Genomic DNA, 26166 nt, shown 5'->3' on the forward strand with positions numbered 1-26166 from the left:
ATGCATTAGAGAGAGTGTGTGCAGAACAAGTTTCCACGAGTGGCTTCATGGATGAAAAATGCCAATTATGAAGAGAGATTAGAGAATTTGTTTCACTTAGAGAGAAGACAACCAAGAGATGATTTTGGAAACATCAGTCAAAATAGAGATGTTTGGACAGGGTCAATAAGGAAAAACACTCATGCTTGTAAAAAGATAAAATACAAGCCAGCAGAGGTGTAAAATAATTTGCAAAAGTAGTAAATGTGATGCTCAAAGAAACTTTTTCCACTTAGTGAATGGTTTGGGTTTAAAATGCATCACCTGGAAGTATGGTGGAGACAGGTTCAACCAAGGTATTCAAAATGTCATTAGATGATTTTTTTAGTACAACTAATATTCAGGATACAAGTAAATTGGATAATTGGAGGCAGGAGAACGGCACCAAGTCACTGCTTATTTTGGACAGGCATACAGACGTGACAGGCCAAAACAATTTTGTGCCATATCAAGTGCACCATAACAAGTTTGTGATTCTGTGGTTACAATCATAGCTCACTTTATCTCCCAGAGCAGCAAGATCCCGTTCAAATCCTTCATGCTTGCGTTGCAGAGCCTGGACACTTGCAAGGTCATGTCCATAATTATCTGTGTTGAGAGCTTGATTTTTCTCTTCAATCCATTCTTTCGTTTCATCAGCATCTCTGCACAAAACCAAATAGCAATCTTAAAATATTTATATATTAAATAATTTTCTGTACAAAAACTCCAGCCAATTTAATCCTAACAAATTATTTTCTAAATACTCACATATTAAGCATCTAACGAAAGATAACACAAAGTAATCGGGTTTCTCAGCATCACCCATCCACACTTCTGGCTCTGTGCATCAATAGGTAGATCTTCATTATTCCATCTCTCAAAGCCACTCACCTGTGGAATCTCTGTACTTCATGTGCACTTCCCAAGACCTGGCTGCGTTCCTCAGCTAGTTGTTGCAGTGATTTCCAGCGCTCATTCAGTTCCTGAGAAATGTGGAAAAATTGTGTCAACACAGAGATAACACTGCAGAGTTAAACATTCTTAACTCTCAAAAATTGGTTATATTATAACCAGATGGATACTTTAGGTATTGTTAATCTGGAAATTTTCAGTTTGATGTCTGTATTAAATTTCATGCCCAAAGAAAAACCATCCATTTGCCATTAAAAGATAATCATTCATTTCACAAAAATATACAAAGTCTTAAAAATCCATCATAGCTGCAGAATACTGCTCCAACATATCTATGATCTATAGATCATAGCTAACAGGATGCAAAATCATCCAAACTTTAACTAAAATTTCTGATTCACCAAGCAGTATGCACCTAAGTTACAGAAGGGATATGGCCCTTCTCACCTTAAACCAATGCCATCTGGTTTTGGACTCTTCTACCCTGGGGAAAAGACCTCAGCTATTCACCTTATCTGTGCCCCTCATGATTTTATAAATCTCTAAGACCATCCCTCAGTCTCCGACGCTCCAGGGAAAAATGGTCCCAGCCTATCTAGCCTGCCATTATAACTCAATTCCTCTAGTCTTGGTAACATTCTTATAAGGATCTCAATCAGACATAGACTCTAACAGCAGGTTCTAAGTTTGCTTGTTATGCAAAGTAGATGTGGAAGAATGTCCCCGATGATTGGGGAGGCAGCGGATTTGCAGAACCAGGGGTCACATTCTAAGGATATGGGGTAAACTGTTTAGGGCTGAGAATTTTCTTCACCCAGAGTGGTGAGCCTGTGGAATTTGCCATCACAGGAAGCAGTTGAGACTAAAATATCATATGATTTCAAGAAGCTTTTGGATATAACATTGGGTGATAGATCAAAAGAAAAGGCAGAAAAACAGAACAAGCTGTTGAGTTGGATAATCAGCCATGAACATAAATAAAAGTACTGCAGGCTCAAAAAAGGAGTAAATGACCAGTGCCTATTTTCTGTTAAATCTACATTGCTCTTTGTGTTATCTTCCTTCTGAGATAATTGCTGCCTCCATTATATTTGTTTCTATCTTTTTCTTCTTCATTTTCTTCTTCCCCGCCATACTCCCCTTCCTCTACACTGTCATCATCCTCCTCCCACTTGCTACTTATGTTGCCATGTTCCAAGTCACATCATTCTCTTCTATGTGAAAACCCATGTCATCAACGTTCACAGAATCTTCAATTACCCCATCTTGGTCATCACCCTCATTTGTGTCAGTTAGTCTTTTTCCTCTATCGCACCATCATTGCCATTTTTAAACTGCTCCAACTCAACAAAGGTTGAGGAGTACCACGATGCCCTGTTGTCACATTCTATCAATGATCCAAATTGTACTTGATACTATTTCACATGCTTCACTTTATCTAGATTTCAACAATATAGCTTTTTCCTTCATAATTTTACAAAATATTTCAAATACAGATACAAACAAAAAGCACATTCAATACTTAAAAAGGGTTAACTTATGTTACCAAAATCTGATTTGACAGCAAGTATTCAGTTGGCTCAATTGCCAACAGCATATAGCAAGAAGCATTTACAAACACAACAGGTTTATTTTGTAATACACAAACATGAAGTGCAGGGAAGGAAAGACTGTACTATAACTGGGCCATTGGGAAAAATAACCATACTAATAGTACAAGGGACAGGGATCTGTAACAAATGAGTGAAAGGCAGCACAAAGCAATGAAGAGCTCATCACTTATTTGAAACATGAGTGAAAAAGACAGTGCCAGAAGGGAGCAGATCCATCAGTTCTTACCTTGATGGCATTAAAGCTAGCCACCGTATGTGTTGCCAGCCGCACAGTCTAAACCGCAACCATGAATCACAGCAGTGGAAAACCAAACCAGTCACGATCCATCAGTTAGTGAAGAGAAACGTTAAAATTAGAAATACTTAGAACTAATAGAACATGGCATGCAAGAGTTCACTATCAACAGAAAAACACTAAGTTTAGAATTCCCTTTTAGTAGCCTGAGAGATTAAGTGTAGAATGGGAAAGACAGACCACACCCTTAACCATTAAGATCTCAATACTGACAGTTAGGAAAGCCTTTAGAGACCACAGACAGAATAAACAGTGAATCAAAAAGTGCCAGGTTAAATGAAAAACATAGATCATTTTAATAATTTGACAAAAGAATGAAGCATGTGAGCTCCTCCACAAATAAAAGCATTTTAAACTTTCTGTCCAGATAACATATTAACATAAGTTACAGATATCAGTTAGCCACTGCATTGCTCAAGTTGGGTTTGGAAAAAATTAGAAGTACTGTACTTTTAAATTGCCACCACAGCTGTGCAGTGCTTCAGAAGAACTTCTGAACATCTTTCCTACTCTCTACATGCATTCACTTACAATAGGAAGTGACTTCACAAACACAAATTCAAGTAGCTATTGTTTTCTGTTAGCCATGGCAGTGACCACTGAGGAGAATGCTGCCAAAATTAATCCAGCTTCTCCAGATATTGAGATGTGAATTTACCAGAGAAGAAACCTATAAATGATGATCTGGAACAGTAGTCAGTCTAAACTTCGCCCCCTCTATTCCTGACCCAGAGTCACAGAGTCATAGAGATGTACAACACGGAAACAGACCCTTCCATGCCGATCATATAACCTAAATTAATCTAGTCCCATTTGCCAGCACCCGGCCCATACCCCTCTAAACCCTTCCTATTCATATACCCACCCAGATTTAAAATGTTGTAATTGTACTAGCCTCCACCACTTCCTTTGGCAGCTCATTCCATACACGCATCAACCCCTGCATGAAAACGTTCCCCTTAGGTCCCTTTTAAATCATTCCCCTCTCACCCTAAACCTATGCCCTCTAGTTCTGGACTCTCTAAATCCTAGGGAAAAGACTAGTCCATTTACCCTATCCATGCCCCTCATTAGTTTATAGACCTCTATAAAGGTCACCCCTCAGCCTCCAATGATCCAGGGAAAATAGCCCCAGCCTATTCAGCCTCTCCCTATAGCTCAAACCCTCCAACCCTGGCAACATCCTTGTAAATCTTTTCTGAACCCTTTCAAGTTTCATAACATCCTTCCTGTAGGAAGGAGACTAGAACTACACCCAACAGTTAGGCCACTTTTGGAATAATGTCTTGCACAGCTGCAACATGACCTCCCAACTCTTATACTCTATACTCTGACCAATAAAGGCAAGCATACCAAATGCCTTCTTCACTATCTTCCCCACCTGTGACTCCACAGAGGAAGATAAACAAATTGGATCACCTTAAAGAGAAATAAATTGGAAATGACGAGCACTTCTCAAACAAAACATACTCAAGCCAACATCATTTACTTATTTTAACTGTGAGCTTCTAGTTTAAAGAAACAATATCAGCAAAATAAGCTTGGCCTGATGGCAGGGAAGAGTTCACATTATTACATATGGTTGGGGAGAACAACAACAAGCTTTTTGGGCAAAGTGGTCAATGCTCCACAAACCTCCTCCCCACAACTCTTCATCTCCCCCATCAGCATATCTTGCTCGACCACATCTTTGCCTGGCTTTCCTTAAATATATCAGATTAGTTATCACAACACCTGTAGCTTGCTTTCCAAAATTGTAGTGCAGCTCACATATTAGCTAGCCCAAGTTGAAAAATGTGGCGTTAAGGAATAAAGAAAGAATGTAGATAAAATAATGAATTTGGTGATTTTCTAAATTAGAAGTACAAGAGCTATGTGGAAGCAACCTTTTCAAAAAGTACACTGTTGTAACATTACAAAATTCTGGAACAGTGCTAAATACTTGTATTGTTTTTAAAGAGATGTTGTGCTGCATGTTATTCAAGTACAATTTTTTAAAATGAAGGGACTTATTCTGTTGTCTTGGCAAGAATTTCTGTATCAAAAATTTCTGCATCTTGATATAAACAAATATCATAATAGTAGTAAATAGGCATGCCTCAGGTCTGCTTGTTACCAGCACAGATTAACTGTGGGTAAATCTCTGCAGGTATTTGCTCATGTCTTCAGCTCTTTTGCCTAGGTTCTTAAGGATAAATAGGAGAACTCTTTTGGGCCTTCATCCAACACTTCCTTTATTAGTTTTGGACATATATCAAGATTTTATTTAATAAACTAAAATTATAGAGGAGAAACAACTAAGAGATGTTAAAAGAGCAAATATGAGTTCCAGCGGCAAAGTGAAGCATAATCAATTTGACTGTGTCTGCTACTATCTTAATATAGGCTAGAGAAATGGACTGATTGACAAAGACATACAACAGATGCAGGAAAATCATCAGGAATACTTCATTAAAAACGACACTGACAGCAACCCTTTACTGTAAGCCAGAAACAACCTCAAATGACATTTTTAGAAAAGTTATTTGGATGAAATTATGGATTTAAAAGAAAATTTAAAAATAACTTAAATTAGTCATGGTAAAGCAGTGACCTTGATCACTATAAATTAATCTATGCTTTTCTAAAGATTTTGGGCGTGGGCAAAAACAGTTTTTGAACAGAAAAATTAAAAATCACAGAATGCCATCTCGAATTGTAACTGATTAGTGGTTGTGGAAAATGCAAGCCTGATACAAATCAGTTAGCATTAAAAGTCAATAGGAGAGGATTCTGGAAAATAAAACTCATACCTTCCATGGCGATGTAGTTTTAGAGTCAGATTCATCCTATGGAAAAAAAAATACAAAAAGAAACTAAAATTTGAGAAACTGGATGCCAACAAATTAATTGTGTTACATCACATGGTAAGTACCCCATATCGGTCCAACATGGCGTAAATTGATCTTTCAAGTGCTTAATACATTCCTACCAAATTGCCCCAGCCCTATTATATATGCAGTACTCATTTTAAAATAATGCTCACCATCAGAACAGAACAGAACAGAACAGAACTGGACCCAAATATGTAAAATGAAACTGGAGAACAGGTACTGAGTCTATTAATAAAAGGACAAAAGGGTGAACAAATGGGGAATGAGGAATCAGTCTTCTTGCAATTTGTGAAGTGCGAGTAGAAATAAAATGGACTCGAAAAGTACATGTCTGACTTCTGTCAAAGTAGCATTTAACATTTGTTGTTGTTTAGATTGAAGTTACCTGCTGTTTATAATGTTACTCATATTTCAATTTCATATTCATAATTTATTCAACATACTCTTACCTTGGCAGCTCCTGGGGCAGATCCCAAGACTGGTTGTTCCTAAAATGAGTAAAGGACAACAACACAAAATGTGTTTAACGAAACAAAGCTGAAGTGTTTCTGAAATTGATTTACAGTTAGTGAAAACAACCGTACATGGACCTGGAAGCAGCTAACTGGTGCAGACCTGAGATTGGTGTCAGAACTGCTTTGTGAATAACTATAACTGTGAAGATTATATAAAGATCTTACCAATTAAAAGTGACAACAAGCAAAAACCAGCTTATCACATGCAGAAAGACAGATAGATTAGTTGATAAATGGCATATTGTACTTGCTGATATTAAATCAAAGTGGCAAGATTGAGAGAGAGAATAATACTTAGGAAATATAAATCATGAGGTACAATTATGCAGGATAACACATGCAGGATCTAGGTGTTTTGTTGGCTAATTTTTTGGAAGTCATTAATAAAATGCCTGGCAACAACCATTGCAAAACCCTTGGGTTATGCTATCAGAAGAACAAAGCATAATCTCAGGAAGGTTATTGAGTTTACAGCACTGATCTTGCTATAATTAAAGTACAGCATTGCACGCCTGGATAAATTAGATTTAGCTCCACTCAGGTTATGATCCCATGGCACTTTTTGTAGAAGAACATGAAGCTCTTTGTGTTACTAGACTCCCAACAGCAGGCACCAGCAATTTAGTTTTGCCCAGCTTATCTACCCTTCCATAATGCACTGAAAAATTCACTTCAAGGATTGTAAAGACCCCATTTAAATGCAGATAAACAACCAAGTCTCCAAATAACCATGCTCAGAACACAGCGGAAATGAAATTAAAGAATTACATCTTCGTCCTTAGTACACACAAATCAAACTTAAAGCTGTAAGTTATTCCCCCAAGTTAGATCTCAAAGTTCCAAACAACAATATATCATGACTGAACTCAATAGTACAGAGTGAAAGAAACTTGCATGCATTTGGCAACTTTTTTCAGGAAAGGCCCAAAGTAATTTTTGCAGCCAGTAACTCTTTCAAAGTATTGGAACATGCAGTGCTCAGTTAACAAAACGTGCCACTAATTACAAGCAAGATGAATGTCTAGCTTAATCATTTTCTTGGGATGTTAGTTGAGGGACAAATATTTACTAGAAAAGCCAGAACTCCCCAAAGAGCTCCCATACTGTTCCTCAAAAAGTGTCATACAATTTTTAATAACAGGCAGACCGGAAGTCTTCACATTAGTATTGCGCTCAACAATCCACCCAGACTACTGGGTGCAGCTAGAAACCAGAACCTTTAATATGGATAAAAAGTATTTGGAAGGGCAACTTCTCCGAATCCTCCATATTCGAACACTCATTTTAATGTTTGTGGGAAGAGTAAATTTACCCGACAGAACATCACACAGAGATCCATTTTGAGAATATGAACTTGTAGTTTTTCCACAACCACTGTGCTGCATGCACAATTTTCAATTCAAGGAGCAAAAGATTTAGAAGCTTAGCTTTTATTTTGCATTAAGGTGGTGACAAAAATTCAGCTGCATTTAACATACTAATCACTTTATCCCATTTATCCCTTTATAGAATTTATTTATTTTAAAATGTGCTTGATCCACAATGGACAGTAAACTCATTTTGGAAATAGAATTTTTTTTGAAAATTAAATGAAATGATACTGTACCTGAGCTACTTGAACCTCTTCAGCCATCAGACCCTCTGACTCGAGATCGTTTGCCACTTTGTTAATATCTCGCAAGCGAGACTCATTGGCTTTCAAGTCCTGAAAAATATTGGATTAAGCATGACTTTAACTTAAATAATTTTTTGGCATTCCAACCTGAACTCTATCAACAAACACACCGACTTGGATCCCATCTACCACCCCTGAGAAAAAGAACAGGAAATAATGTCACCACAGGAAATGACATCACCAACCCAAGGAAACCCAAACATATAAATAGAAAATGGGAAACACCAGCAGTGCTTCGTCTGGAGGCTCACTGAAGATGTTACCTAGTATGGTGATGAAACATCTGAAAATGAACCATCCAGCTCAGCCAGCAAACCTACATCCAGAACCTCAAACTGAGCTACAAATCTTCTTAAAACTCGCTAACAAAATAAATTTCTAGAAATAAGAATTCTCTGCACTTTTTCTAAAGATGAAACCAATGGTGTGTCAACCAGGTTTAGTCTGTTCATGCACAGTGGGTGAAGATTGCTAAAGCCAAAAAACTTTTGCAGAAATAACAAATAGATATTTCAAGTAATCCCACCACATTGAAGAGATATAAATTATTTGAAATACTAATTTCATAGAAATGCTGAAATCCCTGAATCTCAGTACAGAACTCTGCATTTACTATTGGCTATAATAGTAAATCAATGAGGGCACTCTGCTCCCAATCAACGGATAGTGATCTGGAAAAAAAAAACAAACAGATGCCTGGCAACAGGGGTCTCATGGTTGGCTGTGATGCCCATCCTCCTCTGAGCTGGCCAGCTCAGACAGTGACAGGTAAAGAATTAGTAGTTGGCCAGGGTTGAGGAGGATAACTAGAGAACCATGTTGGACACAGTTTATGTGGGGGTGGGTGGGTGGAGGGCAGGTGAAACTAGTACACAAAATTCAAAACTGGACAAAACACAACAACTTTACAGGTGCGATACCAATCTATTTAGCTCTATTTCGGAGCCTGAAAAAGGAACAGTGGGATCATCAGGTGCTTGTCCACAGATCCCTAAAAAGGTGCCTGGACTAGTTAACAAGGTAATTAAAGCAGCATATGGGACACAACTTTATCAGAGAGGCATAGATTATAAGAGCGGAGAGGTACTGCTGTAGCTGCAGAACTTTGTTCGGCCACAGCTGAGTAGTGTGAGCAGTTCTGCTCACCACATTACAGGCAAGATGTGACTGTACTGGAGAAAGTGCAGAGGAGATTCACCAGGATGTTGCCTGGGATAGAGCATTTATGCTATTGAGACACACTGGATAAGCTTGGGCTGTTTTCTTTGGAACAGAGAAGGTTGAGTGGGGACTTGACAGAGGCATACAAGATTCTGAGCAACACTGAAGGGGTGGATAGAAAGCAGCTGCTCCCCTTAATCAAAAGGATCAAGAACAAGGCAACACACTTTTAAAACGAGAGGCAGGAGATTTAGAGGGGATTTGATGAAAAGGTTTTTCATTGGGGATCTGGAAAGCAGTACCTGCGAGGGTAATTGAGGTGGGTAACCTCACAACCTTTAAAAAGGAACTGGATGAACACCTGAAGTGTCAGAACATTCAAGGCTATGGGTCGAGTGCAGGAAAAAGTGGGACTATTATGGGATAGTAGAGTATTTTGGCAGCACAGACTCAATGTACTGTATGATTCTATGACACTAATTTAGAAATTTGTTTGTGTTTTAAATCTGTTACACCAATCTACCTCATCCAGAATAAAATAACAACTATAGTTTGTTATGAACAGTGGACAGGAAGAAAATGGCAACCATGAGTCAATACATCAGGTAGCCAAAGATAAATCAGCCATGGTGTTCATATCTAGTTTACATAATTGAGGTTTGCATTTTTCTGCTTTCAAAATAGTTCCAAATTAAAAAGCTTTACTTACTTTCTGGAAGTCATCAAACTTTTTCTGCAGTCCTTCCACTTGTTCCAAGTCAGTGCCCACTTCTTCACTGGTCAATGCTGTCTCCTTCTCATGGATCCACTGCTGCAGCTCATTGGCCTCCCGGAAAAGCATGAACTTCTTACAGCTCTTTTCCAGCATATCCTTACGTTTTTTGCCCAGCTCCAGAATAGATTGGTATCTAAAAGGAAACATGTCCAATAAAGTCACTTTACTCATTACAAGCAATTAAACAAACACAAACAGTTTAAGTGGGCAGCACGGTGATTAGCACTGCTGCCTCACAGCACCAGAGACCCAAGTTCAATTCCCGCCTCAGTCAACTGTCTGTGTGGAGTTTGCACATTCTCCCAGTGTCTGCGTGGATTTCCTCCGGGTACTGTGGTTTCCTTCCACAGTCCAAAAATGTGCAGGTCAGGTGAATTGGCCATGTTAAATTGCCCGTAGTGTTAGGTGAAGGGGTAAATGTAGGAGAATGGGTCTGGGTGGGTTGCTCTTCAGAGGGTCGGTGTGGACTTGCTGGACCGAAGGGCCTGTTTCCACACTGTAAGTAATCTAAGAATGTGGAATTGCTTATGTAGATGGATAGCAAATCAATGGAGAACCATAAATCTAACAATGATAAAAAGACTACAAAAACAAAATGCTAACACTTGCTAGTCAATGGTTTGAAAGTTACTCAGTAAGCATTGAAGCAATACTGGGTTTATGTAACAATGGATGGAGGATATACTTACAAAATCACTCAGCTTCTACAAATATAAATTCCTATCATCTCACTTCACTCCGCCTCCTCAGCTGTCCCCTTCAGTCTTATGAATCAAATCTATTGTGCTTCCTAAACTTTATATTACTAAATGACTTAAAAATCTGAAAGCATTCTTTAAATAATGCTCAGATGCCCAAAGTGAAGTTGATTGGAAACATAAATTTTGAAATCATATATTCCAAGTATACATTGTGTGCATTTCACATTTCAGTAACATAAATCAGTAATATATCACACATGTTTAGCTTGTATGTGAACATATCAGTTTAAAAATGTAGTACATCCATTCTCACTAAAAAGTTGAACTACATCACACATCCAATTCCAATATATTCTAAATATTTGTAAGTCACTACTCTGAAGTATTACATTCTAGTCTTTATATTTTGCAGCTAAATGGCATCAAACTCAAACTTATGTACAAAAAAAAATGTCCGATCACTGGATGTTGTCAATAAGACATTGATTTTATCAATTCATAATTGTTAGGACATTCAAATCAATGTGTTTCATTTTGTATGGTCACAGACAAACAATATACTCTCTTTAAATCAACCAACTTAGAAACGAGTATAAGACATGTACCAATCGGAAAGTTCATAATTTTAGTACAGAACAACTCTAAGCTTCTACTGCTCAAATTCCCATCATGTACAGCATGCTCTATAGATTTCTGCTAATATGTTGAAAGCTACAACACAACTTGAGTACTGTGTGTAGTACAGGTCTTCTTAAGTAAAGAATGGATCTAAGTGCATGTGAAGCAGTTCAGAAAAGGTTTACCAGACTAATAGCTGGAATGGGAAGAAAAACTTGGCAGGCTAGGTTTGTAAGTGCTGGGAGTTTAGAAGAGCAAGGGGCAACTTGACTGAAACATTTAAAATCCTGCGGGGGTCATGAAAAGGCACGCCTGTGAAAAGCATGCTTCCTCTGGTGGAAGGGTCTAGAACTGGGTGGTGGTGGTTGGGTGTTTGGGGGTGGGGTGAAAGCATTGTTTGAAAATAAGGGGCTCTCCATTTAAGGTACAGGTGAGGAAAGATCATAGTCATAAATCCTTGCAACTGTGATTCCATCACCTTTTGAGGAGAGTTCTTGAATTTTTAAGGCAAATGTAAAATAGGTTCTTGATGAGCAAGGGGGTGAAAGGTTAAATCAGGAGTGCACCAGAATGTGGAGTAATAAGATACTATTATCTCTATGAATGGCTGTGCAAACTCAAAGGGCTGAGTGGACTACCCCTGCTCCTAATTTGTATTCTAACATGTTTAAAGCTTACCCAGTCTGACTCACCTAGAAATAGAATATTTGTACCGCATCTCAAAACTACTTGGACCCAACAGTTTTAAAACCGACATCATGCAAATCTGAAAGCGTACAATCGGTTTTTTTTTAGGTTTCAGAAATTTAAGTTTTAATTGCTTGGTAGTACAGAACTTAAATATGATCAAAATGAGACACAAGGTTGAAGTCTTTTGTCTTGCACTCATCAGGGTTGGGGATATCAGAAAAAGAAAGTGCTCTTTGCCAATCATTGCAGCAGGAAGTACTGACTGTCCATCTTAGTTAAGTGATTAAAAAGTTCGATTTGGCAGGTAAAACTGCAACTGGCTGCCCTGCAGAATGCAGCAGAGATGGGCAGTCTCCAGAGTATCCTGTTGCATTCCACACCAAACACCTTGATTAGAGTCTTCTGGTCTGATCTTAAATCAGCTAACATTGACAATTAGCAGTTTTTCCATGCCAACTAAATCAGTGCCCTCTTCGCATGCTATACAAATTGATTTTCCCTTTCAAAGTTTGGTTTCTTGTGGGTCAGTCAGGAATACGTAAGATGAAAAGCTTTGACTTTGTGTCATTTTATTGGCGATGCTTAATGTAAATTTTACCTGTGTGCTTTTAGTATGCTATCTACAGCAATGGCAGAAGGCAAAAACTGAATAATTAAAACTAAATAGTGCACTCTAAACAGCAAGTCATGCCAATTTTCACACTCCTACCAGGTAAAGAGAAAACCTCCATCACACAAAACCATGCAATTCGATCCTAGTAAGCAAGTTCTTTCAAAGATATTAAGCCCATGTCCACAAGCTTCAGCAAAAACAGTGTGAAAATTAATGGAAGCGAAGATCACATCACAGCAAGAAAAAGCCAAACCTACTCACAATTCCTCCACCTGCTTCATACGGAGCACAACGCTGCCAACCTCCTTAGCTAGCAAAGTCCTGGACAGACAGAGGGAGCAAAGCACAGCATGCACCATTAGTAGATTAAAGGCTTAAAGCAGCTGTTAAAGAAAGGAAAATTAGTACATAGCTAGAATTAGCATGGCAAGTTCAAGAAGCAACAGATAAAAGCAAGCAAGCAACTTGAAAAGAGTGCAGCTTGATTAGCAACAAGCAACTGAAGAAGAAGTGTCCACCAAAATAAAATTAATTTCTTAATCAGTAAATACAAATTTCAGTTTCATGCATTTTTCATCACATCTAAAAGAGGTTTTTTTTCCCACACCCTCACCCACACTCTTAAAATGCCAAACTATTGCCAGAAGACAAGCAGTTAAAATGGTTGCTTCTAAACAATTACATGGAACATTGTAGCATGTTGTTCAAATTTAATATTTCTCAATGGACTTGGAATATTATAGTGACATATAGTTTGCATTGAATCTGGAAAAACTGAAGCAGCACTTTCCACAGAAGGCGATCCCACTAGCTGTGGTCCCTCTCACAGAAGAGGAAACACCCTTTAAAATGGCCGCTCAGGATCTTGTATATATTTCAATCAAGATGCCCCATGTTCTTCTAAACTTAGTGCAAGCCTATTGCCTGCAGTACAAGAATCTCAAAATTTTAGAGTTCAACGGCAAGTCAGTCCATTGCACCTGCAATAGTTTGCTGAATAGAAATTTGCCACATCGTAATTTGGGTGTTTATTTTTAAAATGTTTAATCTATTTCACTTGTTATGTATTTGCTTCGTTATTGCAGGCAAGTCATACAAAGAAGGAAAAGAACTAAGTTACACAACTCCTCCTGCTGCGACATTAATGACTGATCTGATCATTTGGCATACCTACTCAACCTTGATAACTTGTCACAACTTCAAGAATCAATCCACATCTGCCTTAAAAAGATTCAAAAGACTCTGCTCTACTGCCTTATGTGGAAGAGTTCCAAAGACCCAAAACCCTCAGGATAAAACAGTAACTTCTACCATAAATGAGCAAGAGCCTACTTTTAAATAGTGGTGATTTCTAGTTCTGGGTTTCCCACACGAGGAAACATCCAATTCCCACATGTACCATGTCAAAAGCCCTCAGGATCTCGTATGCTTCAGTCAAGTCAATTTAACAATTTAAGGGAAGTCTTGAAAATTATAACCAATATATCAACTATCTAATTAGTTGTTTCTTTTAAGACCCTAGGATGAAGTCCATCAGCTACAATTTTTTCAGTTCCACTTCTGTGGTGATTTTAAGCTTTTGAGTTCCTCTCCATTTTCTGATTTATTGTTATTTCTGAGACATTACTTGTATCCTCTGTAATGAATACCAAAGCAAGCTAAAATAAAATGCCTACTTATCTTACCGTCTTATTTTCCATTAATTCCCTAGGTTCACTGTCTACAGAAAGCAAGAACACAGTTAACTCTTTTACTCTGATTTTATTATTTCCAACTAGCTTTCTCTCATACTTTAGTTTCCCTGCCCTTTATTAATCTTTTAGTCAACCTTCATTTTTTAAAAAATATTCTAACCATGTCAAAGTAATCCAACAGAGAAATGCACGCACTTTATATTTTGGTGTTTTTAGTCCTCTTGTCATCAATCCAATGGCAAGTGCTACAGTTTTTCCCTAGTATATTGAAACTTTCATCAGAATTCATCTGAACCTTCTCTAATGATTAAAATCTCAATTTTCTCATCTTTCCTTGTAACTAAAGCATTTGTCTCAACTAACTTCTTATTTATTCTCCACTGTATTAATTTCACAATGTCAATACCCTTATCAAGCTGGGGACCCAAAACTGGACAGTTCTAAATACAGCTTCAGCAATGATTTGAACAGACGTAAAATACTAAAGCAGCAGTGGTGTTCTGTTGTTTTCTGAAGCCTAGAATGCAGCATCTTTATTAAAGAAAATGTATTGAACCCATCCTTTCTTGTCTGAATTGCATGCATATCTTCAAGCTTCTCTATTTCTCAACTAGTTGAATCGAGTGTTTACATCTTTTATTTATTTTGCATTCTAAACTTCAATGGAAATTCAGCTCTGCCAGCTACTAACCTGTTGACATCCTCCTGAAATAACTTCACAGTTAACTACCTCCTTATTTTTGTTTTGTCTGTAAATATTAGTACTGTGCACGTACTCAATGCAGAATATTCACACAGATCAACATAGAAGGAAACTCATTCTTCAGTCTATATACAGCTCATCAAACAACAACCATAATTTTTTGAAATTCAAATATAGAACATTCCCATCCCTTCTCTACAAAATAACACTACAGACAATCTCAGGAGTTCCCCTCTGGAGTCTGTTCGCAAGTTGATTTGCACACAAGTCAGAACACAATGTAGGACACAGAAAACTTTTGTATGTCAGATCTTTAAAATTACACCAGTTTGGAATCACATTCATAACTAAGAGCAATGCACAGTCTGATGTTTGTAAATTGGGGACCCTCTGTGCTAAATAATTTTTTATGGATCTGCACGGTTTCCAATTAACCCATGCCTTGTGAAACTAGCGTTATTGTAGATTCCAGAATCCACATTACTAATTACCCACGATAAATGTTAATTATGGTGTTGCCTCTTCTATTGAAGAGATGTTACCTCAACAACCTCTTAAGTTCTTTGACAGTTCTTTCAAAGTCACAACTGCTCAAAAAAAAAGACTGGCCAAAGACTGTTCCCTGACTTCTTTCAGCACTCACAAATACATACTGCTATCAGGGGTCAGTACCTATTCCAGCAGCACTTTTAGAGCTACTTTTTAACGATTCCTTGTCATACCTAAGAGCTCCTTACCTTTTACATTTCTTTTAAACAATTTATCTATGAAAATTATTCATTTAATAACTTTCATATAAGCACAAAAAAACATTTAGGGCTTTTGGGGAAAATGCAGGGGAGTGTGACTATGTGATACAAAAATAAGTGGGAGTGTGGTAGTTTAATGTAAGAAAGTGGAAAATCATGTGCTTTGGTAGAAAGAATCAAAAGGCAAACTGTTACTTAAATGGAGAGAGATTCCAAACAAATGTACACTGCAGAGGGATCTGGGTGTTTTTGCACATGAAAAGCAAGATGACGAGCAATCAGGTGCAGCAAGTAAGTAAGGGAGCAAAGAGAACTTTTTTAAAAATTTCATTCATAGGTTAGCGTTTATTGCTCATCCCTAATTGCCCAGAGAGGAGTTAAGCTTCAATCACAATGCTAGAATCTGGAATCACATGTAGGCCAGACCAGGTAAGGACAGCAAATTTCCTTCACTAAAGGACATTTAGTAAACCAGAAGGTTCTTTCTCTGCAATAGATAATAGTTTCATGGTCATCATTAGAACCTTAATTCCACATTTTTTTTGAATTCAAACATTATTACCTGCCATGATGGGATCTGAACCCAGAACACTGGAACATTACAAAGATCTCTGGATTAATAGTCTAGCAATAATTCCCCAACACTTCACTATCTATTGCTAGTGGGGTACAGTTTGTAACAAGACTTCCCTATTTATAACTGTATAAGGGTGTTAATGAAGCTGCACTTACAATAGTATGTACAATTTTGGACCCTCTATTTATGAGAAAAAGGATATTTAGTAATGGCATTGGAGGCTGTTCACGAGAGATTGACTAAGCTGATTCCTGGGATAAAGGGGTTGACTTATCAAGAATGGCTAGACAGATTAGATCTTCATTCATTAGAATTTAGAAGAATGAAGGGTGATTTTATTGAAATGTTCAAGATTCTGTGACAGGCTTATAGGGTGGATGTTGAGAAAAGGTTTCCACGAGTGGGGCAATTTCAAATTAATAAAAAAGGACAGTTACAGAATAGGAGACACTCATTTAAAATTGAAAAGTGAAGTAAGTCACTATCTTCTGGGCAAATAAATGTCTGCAATTCTCTATCTCAGAATTATAGATGCTAAATCTCTGAAAGTATTTAAAGAGGTAGATAGATTTTTGAAAACCTGAGAGTTGATGGCTGTTCTATGCTGGTATGAAAGTGGAGTAGAGACCTGAGACAAATCAGTCATGATCTTGTTGAGTGGCAAAACAGATTAGGAGGTGCTGAATGGCCTACACCTATTTCTTACATTCTCACATTCTTCCACAAGTGCAGAGAGCCGGTACGACAAAAGGGGTTGAACAGCCTTCTCTGCCCTGTAACCATTCTATAGTTTCAGTCTTCCGTCTCATGAAATTTCCCTTTTCATTTCTATCCAATCTACACTTTAAAAAGTGGTCTAAATCTTCAGAAACTTTATTATTTCTCTTCAACATAACTTGCATACGTCCTCTTCGCCCTCTCTATCTTTCTTATTCTTTCCATAGATGCTTGAATTAAGTACATCAGAAGTATAATGGACTAAAAACTTAACAATATAGAATCAAAACAAAATAGGCATTTTGGGCCAGTGTGCTTTAGCTTGTCCTTTGAAAGAGGATTAGCCAACTATTATTTTTCTTACTATATCCAAAACCATACGGTCACTTTTGCAACATGGACTCTTTCGCTAGTTAATCTCTTACGCCCTCAACCCTAGCACAGGCCTGAGCTTATATAGATATTATTTTGTAAAGTTGATCATTTACACACTGTCATATATTGCCAGATCTTTGCAAAGCACTATCCAATTGTTCCCACTCCCATGGTCTTTCCCCATGACCCTGAACCCTTTTCCAACCTTGCTGATTATTTTCAAGTATCAAATATCAATTAGTATAGGATGGCACCAACTGAGGGTCAAAATATCTTCCTACAAGAACGCAAAACAAAACATATACAGGGCGAAACCTGTAACCACGGAATTGGTTTCCGCAATGTCCCACAGCTGGAACCGAAAAGGGAACGTTCCAGAACAAGGGATCAGGAGGCTGCTAGGAAAGTATGTTTCCCATTTAACTGAATGGGTTCGCTCCTGTCCATGGTAGGTCCTGGAATGTAACCTTCACCGGTCTTGGTAGGGGGGCAGACAGATGACTACCATCTACTCCTCTTAGCCAGTGCTGAATGGTTACCCAACACACTAGAAGTACCCCATCCAACTGAACTAAAAAGTGGAAGGTGTTGGTTTTCATCCAGTGCTTGGCATGAAATGTTTCACTGTGAAAATATGTGGCGAGTAATGCAGAACTTAGTTTAATCACTTACTGGTTGTCGATCTGTTCCTGGCGCATTGCTATGCTGCTTGAATCCTCCAGCAGATTCTCACGTGATGCAGACTGTGCAGGGTCCAGTTTCTTAACATAGGCAGCAGGAACAAAGCCCTGGCGATCATTCACTTCCACTTTCCACCAATCCTTTAAAATAAGACCAAGGAATAACATCAACAATTGCACACAAGTACACAAGCCCTGGTTTTAATGAAATGAAGCAAAGTAGTCACTGGAATATTCTAAAACAAACTAATATTAAAAAGACATTAAATTCTTATACAATGTGATAACTTTTTTCAAATTAATCCAAATATATACCTCCCTTCTTAACTGCAAATTTTCCACCTTCCCCATCGACCTTTACAATACCGTACCTTGTTGGTGCTGTTTAGCAGGGTAAGGATATCCCCCTTTTTCATAGTAACTTCACGAGGGCTCTTCTCCTGGTAATCATACAATGCCAAAACAAGTTCTTTTCCAGTTTCATCATCTGTAGGAGCCACTTGTTGCTGAAGAGAGGCACACAAATAGAAATTTGCTAATCAATAACAGGACTCATTTTCTAAATACAATACCCAGAGATCATCTAGCACAGAATATATTTTGCCGGCTGAACTACATTAATATAAAAAGTTCTGCAGTAGGCTGCAATACGCTACAGCTTGTACACCTTAGAAGAGAAACTTCAAGAATGTTTCAACAAGTGTATTTGTTGTTTTGTTTTCATTTTGTATTATGACATGACAAAACTGTTTAGAATTCCTTACACGGCAGGCTTGAGCTTGTTCTCTCAATGCTTGAATGCTGCTTCCATATGCAATTAGATCAGACATCAAAGCTTCATGCTTCTTCAATAGGGCCTAATTTAAAAAACAAAACAAACCTCATATTTAACACAATTGCTTGCATCTATTAAAATTCAAATTCAATGCCTGAACTACCACAGAAGGGAATTAGGTGTTGGAGAAGGGCCTTCCTTTGATGGCTTTCATTCAGTCCAGTAATTTGCTAAACTACAGAGATTGAATTTCAGGTGTAATTCTAATTCTGTTGTTAGTTTCTATTTTCTGGTGCAATAGTAGGGGCACAGTTAATACAGTCAGCCAGATGACGTAGAGGTAAAAACTTGGCCATTTTATTCACTAATTAAGTTCCTTTCAAAAGGGACATGTTCAGCATTTAGTGAAGACCAATTCAGATTTATCTGTGACAATTGTGGAGGCCAAAATGTCTGAAATAAGGGTCATAAGTAATTTTAAAAAATAAGTCCCGGGTCTTTTATAATACATTTTAGAACCTCATAATATCCCACAGGACTAAAGTAAATCTTTTTAAATCCTGTAATGTAGGAAATGCCATCTTAACAAAGTATCCAGTTAATTTACACCAACTGACATCCAATAAAGACTCATTAGGATCATTTTGATCTGCAATGTCAGATCAGTTTCCATTAAATCTTAGTGTGATTTTCATTTCCAGTTACTTCAACTTTATATTAACAAATTTCTCCAATAGCATCAAGGAGTAGAGAAAAGATAAGATGGGTGCAAAGATTAATAACTGACAGGTTTTTAAAAAGCTGTTGTATTTACAGAAAAGGAAAGACACTGAATTCCTTTAGGTATGATCCCTTTACCCCAACTCCCTGCACAATTAATAAAATGAGTCACAAAAGTGGCTTCAGTGTTAAGGCAAGTTTTAAACAAGCAAATACATCAAAAAAAATTTTTAAAACTTATTATTTTATATATTATAATATTATCCCAAATGTTGTCAGGGAGTAGGATTCTAGAAATAGGATCAATCTCCTTATCATTTCGTTACTAGTGATCAACCAACAACAACCACAGCCCCAGAACTAACTCACTGTCAAAGGGAAGTGAGTGTGATAGATTGAGATAATGTCAATAGACATAGCTTTCAAACAAGGCAAGATCATTTTGCCAAAGTGAACTCCAATTTCACAAATGTAACTTTAAAGAAATACAGGAAGAATCACACCTCAGCAGAGTCTTCATCTTTCCCATAGTCAATGCTGCCAACAACAGGTTCCTTCTCCTTCATCCAAGACTCTGCTTCATTAGCATCAGCAAAATACTGCTGAGCCTGCAGCGAATCTTCCAAATCCTGGCGCCTCTGCGCAGCTTTTGCTTTCAAGGAATCCCATTTCTGATTAAGGTCATTCAGTTTGCCTTTCACTTCCTCACTGGCAAAGTGGCCTGAGAAAGAACAGAATAAAAAAGACTAAGGAAAGGTCAACAAAATGAAGAGGAGCAGCCAAGGTAAAAGACCCTCACAGAGAGATGACAGACCTTCAGCAGACCTTGGTGAGGCTCAGGAGCAGCTGTACAGAGGTTAAAAGGAGAACAAGAAAACAAAGGTCCCAAAGCAGCTGGTAACAGATACTTCAACAAAATTGAAGTGTGATGCCACAGGAGAGCAGGTAGGTAACAATTAAGTTTTTCTCTCATGACTGGATATTGATTTCAAGCCGTAAGTACAGCTTAAAAACTATACATAGATAATTAATATTTTAGAACTTCAGAGTTAAATTTACTCACTTCATAGAGTTAAGAATAAGATGGCATATTGGATTCAAAATTGGTTAAGAGGCAGAAATATGTTTTTGTTATGAGATGTTTGTTTCACATAGGGTTCTGCAGAGTTTATAACCCTTGCTGTTTCTGGTGCACAATAATGAAATGTACTGAATACATGGTGTAGGATCAAGATATTTGCATAAAAAGTTATGTAGTGAAGATATGTAGTGAAGAGGATAGCTGTAAACTGCAGAAGAATTATCAAGTATCAATCAGATGAGTATAACAGTGGCAAATAAAATTAAACACACTCGAAATTAAATACACTTGAAAAGAGCTATCCAGGCAAGGTATTACACTGAATGGTGTACTGAAAGTGAAAGAGCCTTGGTGTGCACTTCCATAGATCCCCGGTGATTGTAGGCAAGGGAATGGGGTGGTTAAAAAGGCATATGGGATACTTGGCTTTATTACCCAAGGCATAGAATACGACAGCAGGGAGATTTTATTGGAACTGTATAAAACGCTGGTTCAGCCACAACTAAACTTCTGCATGCAGTTCTGGTCACAGCATCATGGGAAGGATGCGATTGTACTAGAGAGGGTGCACAGGAGATTTACCAGGATACTGCCTCGGCTGATGGCTCTGAACAATTGGTTGGTTAGGGTTGTTCTCCTTGGAGCAGCTAAAAAAGTTCAGAGTGGACAACATAGAGGTGTACAAGATTGAGGAGAACAGATAGAATGGCCTCAAGATTTCACAGGCTGAAAGGTGAAATTCTGATTGATGTTGCAGAACATCAAATAAAAATGAAAACACTTTTTGTGGTTATGAAATTTTTGTTCAGGATGGGCGCAATGAAATTTTCACCAAAGCTAATCCAGGGGAGTGAAAGATCAAGTTTTCCAAAAGGAAAAAAAAACTCACCAACACCCACTTCTTTCATCATTGTATTTTCAGTTCCCTCTCCTTTATTTTAAGCACACTTCTTCCCTTAGTAGTTTTTAATTTGCTCCCCTTCCTATAGGATAGAAAGGGACTTCATTTTTTTTAAAAAACAAAAGCACAAGGGTAGCAGGAAGTCAACAAGCTGTCTCCTATAAAAAATTTGGCTAGGATGTTGGTTGAGAATAAAAAAAGTATTAGCCAAGTCATTCTTGCTCTTGTTTCATCTTCAAGATCAGGACAAAATGGAATCCCTTCAAGTGTTATCAATTATAGAAGTTAATTGCTACCTTCCAAACAAAAAAATCATCATCACAGCTTGAATTTGAAGAAAATAATAGCAACTCAAAACAATTATTTTTATCTATTAATTTACACCTACCATCTTCCACCATTACTTGTCCTTTCTGGGCCACAGCTTTGATTCGTGGCTCATGACCAGAAATCTCCGCTTGGAGTGCCTGATGTTTTTTAAGCAAGTTCTGTACACCAATCAAATCCTTTCCTGAAATGCAAAAGTTTTATTTCTTCAAAACAGCAGACCAGCACATATTAAAATGCATATTACACTTCTTAAATCTGATATAATCCAACATATGACTTCCTTCCCGAGTAATGGCCCATTGTTGGTAGATGCCCTTCAGTATCCCGCTTAAGTGGTCACAGTCTGGCAAGTCAACAAGAATGCAGATTCATCAGAATCTTATTAGGACTTTAAAAGGAGGATTAAGTAAACTAGTTTTTATTCTCAGGAATATACAAGTTTAAAGGCTGATTTTGTTTAAGAGTTTAGGACTTTGAAAATAACTGGTAAAAGAAAACCTTTCCATCGATGGGGCAGATGGTTTAGGGAGTTGAGAGGGATTAGATTAGATTTAGATTAGATTACATTACAGTGTGGAAACAGGCTCTTCGGCCCAACATGTCCACACCGACCCGCCGAAGCGCAACCCACCCCTACATTTACCCCTTACCTAACACTATGGGCAATTTAGCACGGCCAATTCACCTGACCTGCACATCTTTGGACTGTGGGAGGAAACCGGAGCACCCGGAGGAAACCCACGCAGACACGGGGAGAATGTACAAACTCCACACAGTCAGTCGCCTGAGGCGGGAATTGAACCCGGGTCTCAGGCGCTGTGAGGCAGCAGTGCCACCGTGCCGCCCACAGATAAAGAGAGAGCAGATAATTTGAAGAAAATTATGAGCAGAGGGAGCAGAAAAAGAGAGACTCTAAGATAGGAAACAAGATTAAAATCAGTCAGGCCTTTCAGGAAATATCTCTAAGCAAAGGATGCATGGAACTCCCTAACACAAACAGGATCACATATTAACCCCCTAATTGAAGATGAATACATTTTTACTCAACAAAAGGTAAAAACGGGATATGGTATCAAAGCAAGAAGATGGACTTAGGATATAGAGCAAACAACCATGATCATACTGAAAAAGGCTTGACGTGCTGAATGACTTTCCTCCATTCTTTTTCAATCTTAAAGATGAAGTAGTAGAAAGGACAAAATGAGGGGTTGGGACCTACAGCAAAGAAATAAAAACCTACTGGGAAAAGGAGTGACAAACCATCAGTAACATTTGAAAGTCACCCTAACCTCTGTTGGTGGAAGCTGCAATTGGTTCTTTTTCCCGAATCCACGTTTCTTCATCTTCGATATCACGGAAGAGCTGCTGAAGTCGAAGGGAGTCAGCAAGTTTCTGTTTACGAGTCACCATTGGTTCTTTCAGGGCCTCATAACGACCAACCAGAGTTTCTTGCTTCTTCTTGATATTGTCAGCATCAAAGTGTCCGGCTTCTTGGAATTGCCGAGCTTGAATATTAATTCCATCAATACGGTCCTACAAACAAATACAAAAGAATAGAAAATTTTTATTTTTAAAAGTTAAGCACCACCTGCAATCTGATGAGTCTGAAGCATTTTTGTTCAAAAAATTTAAATAAGTAGAAAACACTAACAGGGGTTGAGTGTGAATAAAATGTGCTCTTTTAGTTAGAGAGTCACTCCATGCACAACAAACTAAAACAAAATAAAACAAAATACCTACTTGAGTCTAAGTGTGATGCTGCCTGTTTCTGACTTAAGACTAACGGGTCTGCAGTTCCAAGAACAATATGAATGCTTGCAACATCTGACTTGTTTCATAAGTCATGGCACCAAGTTCTAGACATTCATAGAAGAATACAACACAGGGAAGTAATAGACACTATAGCCATTTGACATTAGCTCTTTGACTTGACCAATCCAATCTGATTGGACTTTCATGCCCTTTTCTGCAAACTTCTGGTATTCATTTTTATACAATTATAATTTCTTTCAAGTGACTCAGATAATTATTAGATAACTTCCTGTTGTAATAACCCTGTGTGAAAGAAATTCACACATCTCCTTCAAGTGATACCCAGAGAGTGAGACAGGGAGACAACTGCATTAATTATTCTGACAATATTGGTTTCCAGGAAAAGTAGCTGGGTCCCAGATTAAAATGTGTTAACCTCTAGTGGTAAGGTTTTTAGACAAAGTTCATTATTTCCACAGAATATTCGTTTTATAGCACTGATGCTGTTTAGTCTCAAAAAGCAAAGCAAATAAACGTTTTGTGGGTGTGGTATTACTGACAAAGGAAACAAAAACAAATTCCCAAAACAGAAAGCGCAAGAAGAGTCATTTGTTCTCTAGCCTTACACAATTGGTCTTAGTATTGAATCTTGAGGTGGAAATCAATCTTCATAGCCAAAGTCCTCCGAAAGAAGGACACAACAAAATGGCTCCAGAAGCCTAAGTGAATAGAACTCCATGAACTTAAGGTTAACATTAGCCATGACAAAGACTCAGACAACCGTTGGAACCATTTGCAAAAGATAGAACAGGAGAAAAAATTACACAATTAGAAGTCAATTCAAAAACACTTAACTTACTTTGAATGGTGTTAGTTATGTTTACCACTTAGAAAAAGAACTTTAGTGCATTTAAGCAAGCAATAACAAAAACAAAACAAAATGACGCTACTACAATGTCAAAGTGCCCGTACAATAATTTCATATATTAAGAACAAAACGTTTTCAAACAGTGTAGTGAGGTTATCATGCAAGCAGTGAATCATTCAGACCAAGATTTTTTTATTTAAAAACTCCTAGGTCTGATGCCTAGGTTATGTTAGGTTAATGAATCTTAACCAGAACAGCAAGAGAAATGCTGAACAGTATCTTGTAGTTTGAAGATGAAAAAAAAATCAGCCAACAGTTCTTACTGTTAACAGTTAACTAGCTATACCTCTGTGCAGGCACGGACATAAAAAAAAAAGGAAATGTTTTAACATGGCTGTCACTTGGATGAGTTAAGAAAGAGACCACAAATGTGGTTAAGATTGGAATTTACTGTTATCATTGAATAGCTGTTAAAAGTTGTTGTCAAAAGATGCACATCATTGGCAACCAGAATACATCTAGCACCCACACAACTGTACAGCTTCAAGATGAAAAGGAACTGGGGAGAAACTAAATTACATATTCTGTACTTGTAAAGATTCTGAAGGGGTTTGGCATGGTAGATGAGGAGAGGAAATTTCCTGTCATGTGAAATCTAGAAAGAAAGGAGCAAAGAGGTCGTCATTCATAAAGTTGGAGGGGAATCTCTTCGCTCAGAAGGTTGTTGGTGTTTGGAATTCTCTCCCACAGGGAGCAGTGGAAATTGGGTCACTAATTAAACTCAAGGCTGAGTTAGACAGATTTCTGATTGAGAACAAAACTAAGGATTATGGGGGAATCCAAGCAAATTAGCCATGATTCTAAATCAAATGGAGTAGAAAAGGCTTACTCCTACTCTTGCTTATTATCCTAGAATACCTGGTGTGCTGCAATATCAGCCTCCAGCAGTGCATGTTTCTTCTGCAGATTTTGTACGCTAGTCAGGTCCTTTCCATAATCATCTGAAGCGAGGTGACCTTCAACTTCATACAACCAGAGTTCAATGTCTTCCACATTACGGTTAAATTGCTGTTGTTGGTTGGCTTCACGTAGTTTAATACCTGTATACAAACAGAAGGCTCATATTAGAATATTTTTACTCTGTGCCTTCAAAAGAGAAGCAGAATAAAAGCAACATCAAATCATCTTTCCTGTGGCCCTGCTTACCAGAAAGTTTACTGAAAATGTTAACTGCAGAGCTAGTCTTGAAAAGAAACCATTTAATTCACACAAAACATCTGCTATTTCCTGACCTTTCAGTTCTGTAGCCTCAAGCAGCCTTTTCCATAGAGTGATGACATCATCCATACGAGCATTTACTTCATCTGAGGCATAGTGCTTGGCATTAATCAGTTCCTGTCCAGCTTTCTGTAGTGTGTCAATGCGACTCTGATTAGCTGAAAGTTCTGCTTCAAAGGCCTGGTGTTTTTGAACCTTTCCTTGCAAGTTTGAGGGATCCTGAGGTAGGTGAAGAAGTTAGAAAGACATTATAAATGTGTTTACATTTCAAAGCAACCTGTTACAGGTAAACTGAGTTTGAAGGGTGAACGTAACCAGGTGGTTATTTGGACTGAGTTGAAGAGTGTGGTGCTAGAAAAGCACAGCCAGTCAGGCAGCACCCGAGGAGTAGGAGAATCGACGTTTCAGGCAGAAGCCCTTCGTCGGAATGGCTAAATTCCGGATGAAGGGCGTATGCCCAAAACATTGATTCTCCTGCTCCTCGGATGCTGTCTGACTGGCTGT

General features: G+C 38.0%; 1 protein-coding gene across 15 annotated transcripts in view; it reads right to left on the reverse strand.

Annotated features, from left to right (window-relative positions):
- sptan1 (spectrin alpha, non-erythrocytic 1) overlaps positions 1 to 26166 on the reverse strand; it is a 106693-nt gene that overhangs the window by 51826 nt on the left and 28701 nt on the right. For 7 of the 15 annotated variants that reach the window (XM_043720583.2, XM_087998198.1, XM_043720587.2 and 4 more), the window contains exons 16-31: positions 25677 to 25881; positions 25303 to 25484; positions 23054 to 23297; positions 21823 to 21945; positions 19956 to 20173; positions 18722 to 18814; positions 18329 to 18463; positions 17950 to 18098; positions 12724 to 12783; positions 9775 to 9973; positions 7836 to 7934; positions 6164 to 6202; positions 5634 to 5669; positions 2773 to 2820; positions 913 to 1004; positions 539 to 683 (exon numbers count right to left, since the gene is read on the reverse strand). In XM_043720583.2, the coding sequence (XP_043576518.2) occupies positions 539 to 683; positions 913 to 1004; positions 2773 to 2820; positions 5634 to 5669; positions 6164 to 6202; positions 7836 to 7934; positions 9775 to 9973; positions 12724 to 12783; positions 17950 to 18098; positions 18329 to 18463; positions 18722 to 18814; positions 19956 to 20173; positions 21823 to 21945; positions 23054 to 23297; positions 25303 to 25484; positions 25677 to 25881 (2067 nt within the window). The remainder of the gene's footprint in view (positions 1 to 538; positions 684 to 912; positions 1005 to 2772; positions 2821 to 5633; positions 5670 to 6163; positions 6203 to 7835; positions 7935 to 9774; positions 9974 to 12723; positions 12784 to 17949; positions 18099 to 18328; positions 18464 to 18721; positions 18815 to 19955; positions 20174 to 21822; positions 21946 to 23053; positions 23298 to 25302; positions 25485 to 25676; positions 25882 to 26166) is intronic. The other 8 variants (XM_087998199.1, XM_087998202.1, XM_043720590.2 and 5 more) reach the window with 2 other exon arrangements.

Source organism: Chiloscyllium plagiosum, unplaced genomic scaffold (genome assembly GCF_037043375.1).
Source record: "Chiloscyllium plagiosum isolate Xiang-an unplaced genomic scaffold, Cpla_swu_hap1 HiC_scaffold_21, whole genome shotgun sequence".
NCBI lineage: Eukaryota > Metazoa > Chordata > Chondrichthyes > Orectolobiformes > Hemiscylliidae > Chiloscyllium > Chiloscyllium plagiosum.